We start from the raw sequence: 13629 nt of genomic DNA on the forward strand, positions 1-13629 counted from the left end.
ATATCAAACGTGCACTGTTATACTAGATTAAGTGTAGAGCTTACAATCGCCCTCATTCGTAGATAAGATGATTCAGATGATTTATCGTTATCAACTACCAAGACACAACAGTAGGGTTGGGGTAAATGTATATATTATATATATATTTATTAATCCACATCGACATTTATTTTTTATAACTATCTGCGTTACTGTTGTGCACAATCTTACATCAGTAATACTGTACTGTATTAAAAGTACACAAGTTTTTAAATGCAACCCGATTATCTTCTTTTTTTTCAGAACTAGTTGTACATAACGGACAATTAGACAACGATCCCTAGACAAGTTTTTATTAATAAAAATCGAAGTTATCAAATCAACTAAATCAGTAAAGTAGCGAATTAGCTAGCATATCCGAATAGACACTAGAGCAATTGATCAAAGATTAGTTCTTAAATACACAGAACTATAACAATATGAACAGAAATTTCTGTTTACATAATTATTAGACTTTTCCGAAACGGCGCATATTCTTTTTTTTATGGCGTCTTCTTAAATGTTGGATTTCCATAAATTTCTTTGTACAGTATCTATAGTAATTATATGAAATACAGTCAATTGCAAAACAAATATGGGTAAATACCAATCTCTATAAAACTTACTTTCTAAATTTAGTATCAACCAGAAAGTCCTCCACAGACATTCTATCACTTTTCCGAAATTGAGAAGAAAATAATCCTTTCGGTGTTTTAACAATTCTTGCCATCTAGGTAACGATAAGACACATAAATTTTAGAATAAAACTGAACTATGAAGAGAGAATTAATATATTTAACCTGAAATAATTTCGGTGGATTTCGAAGAACCGTTTTATAGTGTCTTTTAGGATCCAAAACATGCCTCATCTTCAAGATCTCCAAATCTGCTTCCATTTCAGGTGTTAATGTTGCTGTGCCCGAGTTAGAATCTAGTAGTCTAACAGCCGTCGAACTAGCTTGATGTATCTAAATTAAGGTTGGATTGTGTGACGTAAGACCACATTACAGTACTGCAATTCTGTCATCAACCAAGAAGTAACAATCATAACCACTGAAATTCAGTGTAAAATTTTTAAGTACATATTCCGCATACGAAAATTTTTCCCCGTGCACGAACATTCGTATATCTTGCAATCACAGGCATTAATTATTTGTATAATTATCATTAGTCTCAGTGTAGTTTAGTACATCATGGGAAACTAGAATAATATTGCATGTGTGTACATGCCTTCCATGCTTATAATTATTCAAGAGCATGAATTGTACTCCTAATTTTATAGAGAGACCCGTTAAACATATAATTGTATGATTCCTTCTACTGTATACTGTATGGATAATTATATAACATAAGGTATTTGAATACTTAAACCTGAGTGCAATCGCTACTGTAGAGTCTTTACATTGTCAGTAATTCCGTCGATCGTGATTTGCTTGTATCTTACTTTCATCAGTCTCAGATAGCTGCACTTTGCACGCTAAGTGTTACCAGAATAATTTATTGGACAGCTATTCAAAATGTCTATCCCTAGTTTCCGACCACACTGTACTAACATCAGCATTTCGTACCTACCTATTCCTTAGCCGCAGATACTTGTACTACACACGTCTTTCCAAGAAGCGAAATAATAGACTACACTAAATTAGCCTATAAACTGAACCATTTACGACCAATGTTTATAGATACCATACCCTGTGGTAGTTGCACTATAACACATATTATACCAAGGACCTTACTCCTTCCTCTATACAAGTCCCTTATTATAACGCATATGCAAAATTTAATAACTGCAATAGAGTAGATTTTATACAGCAGGTATTATCATTCAAATCTTCCATCATTATCACACTTAGCTTAAGTCATCGACCGCTAGAACCCAATGTTCTAGTGGTCCATGACTAAGTGTACAGTAGCAGAATAAATAATTTGGCTCTCGCTTTTCAAATGGATGATGATTTCTAATCCATCGTATAGTTCATATGAAGATACTGCATGTAATTAACGAAAAACTCCGACGAATTTGCTATATAACATGTATAAGTAAACTAGAGTCTGAGTGTCCAAAAGGCAAATGTGTATAATTACTGTATTGATACCCAGGTTTTCACTAAGCTAGTGAATACTCGTACACCGAGAACATGTCGTATAACCCATAATTATAATACTGTGTTATAGTGCCTTTCATTTATATTATTATTCCGAAAATAGAAGTTATTATGTTCGCATTTAAATACAGTACACGATAATGTACTTGTATTTCTCTAGTTAGGGGAGCTATGATCATCGAAATTTATGAACCATAAAATCGCATAAAGATTTGTAATTAATATGTGATTAGACTGCTATTACTCTGTTATAATTCGTCTTACTTTCTTTCTACTGACTGCTTTTACCACTTTTGGAGTCTCCGCCACATGATTAAGTTGTTGTGTCATCATACAGTCGTCATCAGAACGTAATATTCCTGGAGAGTCTGCGTTAAGATCTACTCCTAGCACTGGTAAAGATTTGCTGCAAGAGAACAATAGATAAGACAATTATATTTTTAAGATTTGAGGTAGTTAAATAAAAATAGAGCATACCTACTGTACTAGTACGAGTACTGCATATGAAAAATATATTATTCAGTAAAGCAATACCATAAATATTTTTGCAATTTTTAATTACGCCGCATTGTATTCCAAATAGTTCGTGACTTACTAAATACTCAAATGACGGGATGGTGATATATTCACTCCTTTGTCATCTTTCATAATTTCATATAAAACGACATCGATCGATTTTCGTAAATCACTTTCAGTAGCTTGGATCACTGGTTCTACTGTTGCTTTCTTTCGCGATAAGCCGACCATAATTCTCTCTATACTGTTTGTAGTGTACGCATACGAACTTGCTGCAATAATTATATACTGTATAACTAAAATTATTTAATAGACCAACGGACTCTCAAATCTCACATTTAAATAGATACTTTTATACTTTAATTCTATGCAAAATTAAGGTAATCGTCTTCATGATTATTCCGTAAAAATGATATTGTAATTTACTGTACTATACTTTACTATACTGTATAGTTGGCATACTGTACAGTGTACAGTACAGTAGTAAAAAATTTTAGACACGATTGTACAGTACGGTACGATTCATGAATGATACTGTAAACAGTGAAAGGTTACTGTACTGTACTATACTTCCCGTTGTGGGAACCACGACGTCGCTCATATATGCTAATTTCATTTAAAAAATTCAATCATATCCTATCCTGTACGGTGTTACTACACACTCACACAATGCTGCCCAAATGCCTAAATGCGACAATATTACAGCTACTCAATTTTCGAAAGCACTGATCTTGCTTCCTTTTATCATATAACGGTAATATGGTACACACGTAAAAGATAAACTGCAGCAGAGTTCTAACATTTACTATACTGTATTTTTATCAATACCTGTTGTACCATGGACAGCCGTTCGAAATGGAGGAAGATACTCTACAAAAGCCAGCCATATCCCGACAATTTTGTAGATGGATCCTTTTTACAATTATTAGAGAAGAATCGTAAGCTAAGCTTATCTTGATAACATTGATTACTGTACGCTATTAACCGTGCAATAAATACAGCACATTATACTGCATAAGTACAGCATTGCAACTTTTACGTACAGTTCTATATAGTTATATATAGTAAAGGAAATACTGTACATGTTGCGTTAAGGTTAAGCCGCATGTAAACAAATATCGTATTTCCCGAAGTATTTCAGAAATAGTTAACTCATTCATTTTTTAATAAACATTTAATTAACTGCCTGACGTCGAATTTGGAACGTAGTGAGCGGGTTCAACTAGTACAGTATTATATAAAAAGCTTGTGCGTGAAGTTTTTCGTCCGACTAGCTATCAATGAACAGAGTCCGTGGGCATACACTGGTTTCCTTAAAATTTATTTATTTTATATCTAATTTCAAATTACCGTACCTTGAGACTCGTAAGCTTTACTCTATTGCTAAATGATAACGCTCACCAATGAGTAAATTCAGTAGCATGGCCGAACATCATGTCACTACACTATCAGCTCACACGTAGGTTTAAAAGTCCATGCTTTAAGTATCAATATTTCACGATCAATTTCAAGTGTTTCCTTACTTAGAAATCGGGATCGGAGCCTCACTGCATCGATCTCGGTGACAGTTTTGGATATTACTATCTGTGTGCAGTACAATATTACATCTCCTCATTCTTCCGAGATAACTCCACTAGTGAATCATTTATTTTCGGTGTTTCTCTCTTCAGGCCATATCCGCAATCATAGTTTATCCCAGATTTTTGGCAAGGCTGGACTTATCTCGCAACAAATAAGCAGGTAATTTTGTGATTGTTACACAAAATCAAAATAACTAAATGAAAATGAATAGCTAAAAATTAACTGTTGTAGTAGTAAAGTATTATAATGACTAATAAATTGCACTCGTATTTTTCGACTAGCGTGTTCATATTCGTTGCGATGTTTGCGTATATGCAAAGGAAATTCCTCTCTCCATATCTTCTAATTGGAATCTCGTCAACTTTAACAGTTGGTGGATATATAATAGTAGTCATGGATAGTATTACTTCTCCAGCTGGAAGAATGAACAGAACTCGTTAGTATATGCCCCTTTGGAGAGTAATTTTTCCTGATGAAGTTTCAGTTTCTTTATTAATAAATGTTGGATATGAATATCCTTGTAAAGTATTTGCAGTAGAGTACTACCACATTTCATAATGATTATAGTACTATGCGAGTATACTGTAGCAGCCTTTACAACAAATTGATAACAACAATTTTACATTCATATATTATCGTATCTAAATATCTTTTGATTACTTAAAAATCAACTCGTCTGAAATCTATAATTAGCTAGCAGAATTTAATGGAATACCTGATGAGAATGACTATATGCGTAATTTTTACACGGCATTCTTCGTTTTCATATTTCAAATTATCAAATTAAAGTTTAAGTTAGAAAATATACCTACACTGATTAATATACAAACTTCATATTTCACGTCGCTGCTTATTTACAGATGTGGACGATGTAAGGTGTTCTTTGCTTTTGGCTGGATTTTTGTTTGGATTCTCATCAATACTCCGAACATTGACCTATACCATTTGCAGCGATACAATCTACTCAATAGCGGTAATACTGACTACATCCTAAATTTATCAGAAATTATTACTATATTTAGGAACTTATCTAAATCGTTAACTTGTAAATACCATAACCCACAGAACCGAAAATTTTTACGCCATATCTTACGTCATATGAAGTTACTCGCGAATCTATTTAAACATGATACTTTACAAACTATAAGTGAACGCGATCTCCAGCATATGCAACTGGATGTAATACTTTAGCCAATGATTAATTTTATAATACTCGCTATAATCCTCAATTCCCAATCAGATTTGATAGATGTATCTAATGCAATGCCTCGTATTCGTCTCTCTTCCATTACAGTTGCTAAGTGATCTTGGAGTAAATATCTGATCCTTATTCTGTTCCTTGTAGGTTCTAATGTTTGTATGCCATCTTGTCTTTCATGACTATGGATATGACCAAGCAGACACGTGAGGGCTAATATATGAATAGAGCATTTATTATAATCTTATAATAGTTTTATACCTAATTCAAAGCAATGATTAGTGATTACCTTGATGTTCATCAATATATCAAAATTTCTAGAACAGGAAAAATATTTCATATTGATGACATTTGATTGCCATTTTGTCTTCGCTTTTAATGTCAGTTATACTATATTTAACAACTTGATATATTACAGTATTGATTAAGATTTACGATCCTATAACTGCTATTATGTTTTGATATTCAATTTGTACATACCCATTTTGAATGCTCGGTGAATTAACGATGACTTATTATAAGGATTATGCATTAACAATTCATAACTGTTCATTCACACCGTTTATTAATTAGTATATCTATTTCCAACTTAAGTTTAGATGATTAAAACCTTAAATAATGACTTTAGACATTACGATGTATCGGTAAATCTACTCATTCATTAAAGACCTTGAGGTAATTAGCATGCGATTATAAGTACCAGTGTAATACTTTCATGCACTCACAGGATAAAGCTTACTAAGTAAGAAAATATAAAAAGTAAAGCAGTTTATTACATTTTGATATCACGAACCTCTGGTAGATGCCATCTAATCGATATTTAAATATACACGCGGTAAATATTAGGACAATGAATACAGCGATTATATTTAGCTGCTTAGTAATATTTTACATACAATTTGAGATTTAGCAATTTATTACGATTACTTATCATGCCTAGCCTGGCTAATTGTGTGAATGTTTAGATTTATCCGAGTCAGAATCTAATTTCAGGCAATACCATTCCTATTACAACCGAAATACTATGAATGTAAATGATTACTTCGCATAAATTGCTACCCGAACATATCTAGTCTGCTTAATTTACAAATTCCTATAATTGAATACCGTCTATGCTATTTATTAACAAGTTTTTGACAGCAGATAACTTAAAAGTCTTGTTAGTTAAAATTGCTTTATTAGATCTCCGATGAGTAGCCCATGAGACAATATCAACAATCAACCTTTACATACGATCACACCGTGAATCTGTGATATACCCGTAAATAATTAGAAACAGCACACAACAATACTCTGAAGTCTGTCGAATATACGCAGTTGTTTGTTGTCTCTGTCATAAACCTGATCTATAAGGCAGGATTACGCGTTTGCTACCAAATACAGTTCCATGCGTGTACGTACAATATTGGCAGCTGCTGATATTCTACGCAAGTGTTCTACTCATATTGCCCTAAAATAATATCGTTTTACTTAGATAATGTGTCAAACGAAATAGTAAGTGTTTTGATATTGCATAAAAATTTATACTAAACCTACCAATCTATTTACATTCATATAGGGTGTATTCTTCAGTCTTCGCATCAGTATGTCTAGCCTCGAGATTACCAACTTTGGAGCATACTTTTGCAACTATTCTATTCGGTTTTCAAATTTTCTCACTTTTGCCTGTCTTCAGAAGTAAATATCAGGTGCGATATATCTCGGATACAGAATTATAACATGACTTGATACTTCATTTTTGGCAAGTTCTATTCTTGACTAAAAATAGTGAATTACTTTACCAAGTATATCTTTGTTATATACGCGTATGTCCATGGTCTTAATGTACATTAGTTCACTCTGATATATTGCTCTAGAGTTCCATTGCCATTCATAATGCATAGTACAGTATATCTGATATAATTCTTTATTCAATTTTTTTTATACTTTCAGAAAAAACACGACAGCCGACGGAAATTGTTAACATCTTTGACATTTGTAGTATGTCTCATATGCTTATGTGCTATCAAGATAGATTATGCATTACTATTCTTAATCTTACAATTTTGTATCATGGTGCTTTGTCCTCTATGGCTACATCGATTGCAAGCATTTAAAGAGTTAGTAAAGCATTTTATGTCGCCTATGGTAGATTAAAGTCGTAAAATGATTAATGGAAAGTATTTATTGTTGCAGTAATATTCACGGACCTTGGGATGAAGCAATAATTGTTGAATAGAAAATGTTCTGAAAATTTTAATGATAAAACTAATTCAAATGATGAAGCATGCCTCCAATTGATGAAATTAATGATGATAGTTAGCTGAATACCGAGTTATATTAATTGTAAATAAGAACCGTTTCCAATGTACTATGATAATTGTTATGAATTATATTCATTAGTGGACGTGCCACTTCTAAAAATCCTTGATCATATGTAACATATAACTACATTTTCATTATTTGATAGACGCAACTTAAACTAGCTTAATGAGCTTCCATACCAGTATCAGACATCGGATGAGAGAAAGAACAGTATTTGATCATGTCTTTTAAATATTTAATGTTTTTAAAATTGAGTAATGCAAGCGGCGTGTTATTACCTTGTACATTTTCATTGCTCTCTGCTATATCATGTACCTATACATAATTCCGATAATGCAAAAATATATACATGTAATGAGTTAGAAGACCCTATGCACCCTAATAAATAATCGCCGGCCTACGCATAAATCATATCCGAGGTGGACAAGACTTTACTATGACCCTAAATTTTAAAACCAAAATGATTTCATGTTAACTAGTCCGAAAGCCTTCTCGCGACCCAAAGGTCTACAAAATCTGTTGTGCTTAGTCCCATCCCTTTTATTCGGCAGTGAAATATTTGATCACCAGTCCTACCCAGAAGTATGCGTTTGCGTCGTCCCTACTGATACGTTGTTCGTGTGAAATGGTAAAATATACCATATCTATGCGTAGATATAGTAACTGATTGTCTTTGACATACAGTACATCAAATGACTAGTGGAACTGCTTACGATACTTCGCCTGCTTGTTTACTAAGTAAATTATTTCGCTATTCTATCCTACAATAGTACTTACTAATTAATTAATAAAGCACTTAAATCGAATACGTAGAACTTCTGACCAAAGTATCTCATGCGAGTAATAAATTAAAGCAGCTACAGTTTTCAGTAGCAGTAAACATTTGTTGACTCATGAATGTAAAAAGTATGACCCAGTAACAAGAGTGTTAGTACTATGGTCGTATATTCGTAATAACAATGTCGCACTTTGCAAACAAAGTGAAAGTGACAATTAATCTCCATTTACCAAGCTTTGTGCGATGGAAGAGTCTCTTAATCAATCGTAAATAGTACATGAATAGCTCAGTCTGTAAAATAAAATGCAGCACTAAAATCTTAACCTCTATCATCTACCACCAAATAATATTAGATACCAGATACCTTTCAATTATTCAGTCACATCTGATCAACTATATCCTGAAGGTATTTTACTCTAAGTTCCAGTTACCGCTTGTTTATGAACTTACAATTTAGCCCCACGGTACTGTTAATCAAAATCCATATGGCATAAATGCACACTTCTTGTAAAGCAATTTAGTCAAATTCAAGTTTTTGTTGGTCGTTATAAATAGTACATAGTAAGAATGTATTTTAAAGAAAAGTGGTGTTAAAAAGGCTGAACGCTATGTAAGTTCTATCAACGCCATATTTGTTATTTAAATAGCATTCCAAGTTTCCAACATACAGTATGAGCAACAACAATTAAAATTTTCTTTTAAGAGTGGCTACTGAAGTTTCCGTATTGACATGAACCGCATGAATACCATCCGCATGGGTTGAACAGCAAAAGCTTAAAAAAATATAATTATGAATAAATAAATAACAGACAACATATCGTGCCTATTATATCGTACTTTCAGATAAGAGAAAAATTAAGACTAACTGCTTATCTGTATCGCTACAAATTCCAGTGATGGGTCCAGCTCCATTAATGCTATACTGCAATAGACAATCTGTAACACGGAGTAATAATAAAATAGAATTACGTCACCTACACTACAATGAATATAAATGATAACTTTAAATGTTGCAGAATACATATTCTCAACCGCTTAATAATATGTAATTGCTACGTTATCATTACCATAATCTTTGCTATGCAATAAGAAACTAGAAGACCACATTCCCTTTTAATCACTACCTCATCATCTTAATAATTTTTAAAAATATTATTATTGTATACAAGCTACTGTAATACACAATCTATAAAAATATCACATCAATTAAAATGCCTAAGAAATGCAATTTCCATGCAGCAATGGCAATGAATATTAACAGTGCAGTTCGTACCGGTAGTATTTTTATCCCACATACGGACGGAATGATCGTAGGATGAAGTAAGAATTCTGTACAATCACGAAAAAATTTTACCTGAGAAAGAAAGCCTAAGAAAGAGAGTATCACTAATCTACAGTACATGAATACAAAGCTATGGTTTCCTACATGAAATACCCAACGAAATGCAAAAGGCAGTACACTAATTTCAACAATTAAAACATAATATTCTAACAAATTTTTGTCGAAGGCAGCAAAACAACAGGCAGAAACGGTCAAGGAATGGCCATAAAATTTCGCTACGGCATTTTGCGCTCTTACATCCCACATCTATTAAATGTGCACACAATTTCGGACAAGTCACTTCTAAGAGGATAAGATTGCATTTATCATTCTATAGGAATTGTATTAAATCAAAGATTATGATGGCAATCGGAATACGATTCAATGTAAAAAATGACGATTCTCTTGTTTAATTGGTAAATAAAGTTAAAAGTACAGCATCAGGGTAAGTTATAATCTTCTTCGATCTATTGAACCCAACCTATCAGTACAGTTAACAATGCAATAACTATAACGTTACTTTTAATTATTCGAATTGCACACTAATCGTTAAGAACTATGTGTTATCTAATCTAATTATCTAAGGGTTACTCAAAGTCTTACTAGATTTTTAAATTCAAATACAAGTAATGAATAGAAATACCTAAAATATGACTATTTATAAATAAATTTCATTCTCTACAATCGTTACGCCGTGAATAATTGTAATATTTGTATTTTTCCAATCTTGTCTCCGTACCATTTTTTATAACATTTAACTAAATGTTTTTGAACCTAATATCAAAAGCGCACGGTACTATGCAAGTAACTAAGAACGAATCTCATAAAAAGCGTATGAATATCCATTTTAATCATACCACGCAATCACAGCCTTGATTATTAACTCCGCTACCACTTGTGATCACATAATTTCCGTCGCAGCTGATATCACAGTACGTCTACAAATAAATGCAAACTAACGTTAAGTAACAAAATGCAATGATTGGAAACAGCAAATTGTAAACTATAAACAGAATACTATCTCCTAGAACGTAGATTGTATTAAGCCTTTAATTATTAGTGACTCATAGTTGCAGCTACAAATAAAGAATTTGAGGATCAAGATAATTTGATACACCTTTAAAAATTTCGAATTAATATATTTTCTTATACAGCAACTAGTCGTTTGAATTTAATTCTTTTTTTAATTATTGCGTTTAGATGACTGGAAGTTAAGGGATTACTGAAAGAGTTATTTAGAGAAAAATAACTATGCAACGTTGAAATCAGCACTGTTCATTTGATAACTGTTTAAGTTTCGTTGATACGTCGAATTTTTTAGTTAATTCCAATACAGTGATGTAGTACTAGGAAAGTAGTGCCTACCATTCACTTACAAGTATATTATGTCGTGCTGGAAAGGTCATTGCAACTTCCATTGATTTTGAATCCCATATCCTTAGAAAAACAAATAGATAAATTACGTAATGTCAAGTAAAAATCCTTTGTTTACATATACAGTTATTTGCGCCTTCATAATAAAAGTTATCATGGCTAAATGTGGTATTGCATTAGGAATGTTATGTGATAGATTTTTTACAGGACTCTACATCTTTGACATTAAAATCTAACCAATTTTATGAAAGTAAAGAGAATCTTATTACATGAAACAGCAACAGTACAGTATACTCCGAGTATAAAAACTTGAAAATCTAATAGCGCATCCCTATTTTTCCTACATACTAGTATTAATCGCTAGGATTAGTAAAGGAAATAGATTTGGGTTAGCATACGTATATTTCCGATTAGTAGAAACAATAAGAAGGTATGAATTTATTTATTAACCAGAAATGCGAAATATAAATTTGTTTCATTTGAAGGATATTTATAACAGTCTACTATTACAAGTTTATAATAAATTCATATAAATTATATATATTTTTACCTTAGACATTTATCTTCGCTTGTTTGCGCAATGAGATTATTACTACTCTCTTTAGGAAACCATTGCAAATGTGTCACCTTCACGAAAACAGGAAATACTACTGTTTAGTTAGGTTAGTCATAAATCCTTCCAGCACGACAAAGATGTTCAAAACGTCGCCGAAATAGTTAATCAGTGTTTCTATCTCAGTAGATTACAAACCAAATTTCTATTAATATTTCGTCGCTTTATTGCTTTTCCAGTTTCAATATCCCATAAACAAACCGTATTATCACGAGATCCAGAACATAAATTAGTATTGTCTATAATAGCAGAACCATTAGAGCACGGTGTTATTAATTACGTATACTGAAACAGAGAATACATCCCATTCCCTAAATCTACTTTCTGTGGTAACTTATAAATCTTAAATTTAATAAATAGTGTATATTAACAAAAGTTTTCATTCTGATAAATCAATAAAGTGGACAATTGTATACTGGTTCAAGTGTACGATTCTAGCCAATTTCCTGAAATATACGAAAACATACTAGATAAAGCTACGAATTTAAACTTAAGTTACCTGAATTAACGGTAATGCCTGTAACTACCAAATCATGGCCGATAAATTCACGAATAAAATCGTCGTTTTCACCGTCGTATTGCCACATTCGAATGCTACGATCTCTAGAGCAACTGAAGACTGATCGAATTATGTTCGCATGTATAACCTGTAGCAGAAATTTGATATTAAATTAAAAGACTAATCGAAAGCAAAATTTGACCGCTGAATAAATTTTGATGATATAAATTCTCAACAGGAATAATACGATGACTATGAGGATGAATATGTTACTTTTCTATTGCAGAATTAAGCTCAGATTGAGGATAATGGGACGTGGGACATTGTCAATTTGAATTATTAAGTTCGTCGATTGGATCGGAGTGGACTATAAGTTTTGACTGTATCCGTTTTACAGAAGGTATTACGAAGTTAGTGGATTATTAAAAGAAGGAAGAGAAATTCCACCTTTGGTCTATGATTGTAACAGGAAAGTGTCATGTACATAGAGGTAAGAAAAAAACCTCTATCTATTTTTTCTTACCTCCATGGTCATGCAGTGTACGACCATGTTGAAATCAGTTATTACTTCATCGAAGCACTCGTATACTTCTTCAGTAGATTTAAGATGAGATTGTCAGTAACTAAAGTATAAATACTAGTAGATTGCATTGCTCTCTGCTTATATCTAATTTCCGCGCCAAGAGCCCAGTTTATCTCTGTATTGTCTTATAAATCTGTTTGATAACAAAGATCTACCTACTTTTGATCATCTTGTCTTCGCCGTTGTGAAGGTACAACATCTGAGCTATGTCCCGCGGGCATAATTCATAGCGTGCCTTCACTCAGTCATAGGTAATAACCTGTACATAGGCTTCCTACGACCTTCAAATATAAGCATGAATATACAGTAGTCTGATATAGTGTTGCAAAATTATAATCATTACGGATAAGTAATAAGTTACATGTATTTAACGCCGTGTTGATTCATTTGCAACACAGTAAGACGTTATTAGAAATACATTCTAGTCTCTAAGGTAGAATTACATGAGAATAACAAACAGATCCTCAAAGTATTACAATTTTTGCGGATTTAAAATTATATATAACCACGTGACTGAGTGATATATGCAGTATGTAGTACTTATACTGTACTGGACTATAATTTAAACTGAGCTTCTCTCAATTTCGACAACTTCCGTTGTTAGATTCTTTAGATTCTTTAACTTGTGCTTATCGCTAGTAGCCTACAGTCATTGCTAATTCAGTTCAAATTTTTTATGTGAAATATTCCATAAATGAACCATAGTTTTCACCTATTCGGTTTATTAAGTTGAAGAATA

The 13629-nt window shown here is 32.4% G+C and overlaps 2 protein-coding genes across 2 annotated transcripts; both read right to left on the bottom strand.

Annotated features, from left to right (window-relative positions):
• Positions 1-487: 487 nt before the first annotated feature.
• TRIADDRAFT_53102 (uncharacterized protein) lies at positions 488-2870 on the bottom strand (the record flags this gene model as incomplete). The annotated part of the gene is made up of 5 exons (XM_002109789.1): positions 488-572; positions 645-748; positions 819-986; positions 2388-2529; positions 2719-2870. The coding sequence occupies 5 exons, from the start codon at positions 2868-2870 to the stop codon at positions 488-490; spliced, it is 651 nt and encodes a 216-aa protein (XP_002109825.1).
• A 4563-nt stretch (positions 2871-7433) lies between these two features.
• TRIADDRAFT_53103 (uncharacterized protein) lies at positions 7434-12857 on the bottom strand (the record flags this gene model as incomplete). Its single annotated transcript, XM_002109790.1, has 10 exons — positions 7434-7540; positions 9338-9436; positions 9774-9829; positions 9901-10088; positions 10679-10759; positions 11198-11258; positions 11746-11822; positions 11947-12047; positions 12308-12455; positions 12831-12857. The coding sequence occupies 10 exons, from the start codon at positions 12855-12857 to the stop codon at positions 7434-7436; spliced, it is 945 nt and encodes a 314-aa protein (XP_002109826.1).
• Positions 12858-13629: the final 772 nt, after the last annotated feature.

This window comes from Trichoplax adhaerens, genomic scaffold (genome assembly GCF_000150275.1).
Source record: "Trichoplax adhaerens TRIADscaffold_2 genomic scaffold, whole genome shotgun sequence".
In the NCBI taxonomy this organism is placed as follows: Eukaryota; Metazoa; Placozoa; class Uniplacotomia; order Trichoplacea; family Trichoplacidae; genus Trichoplax; species Trichoplax adhaerens.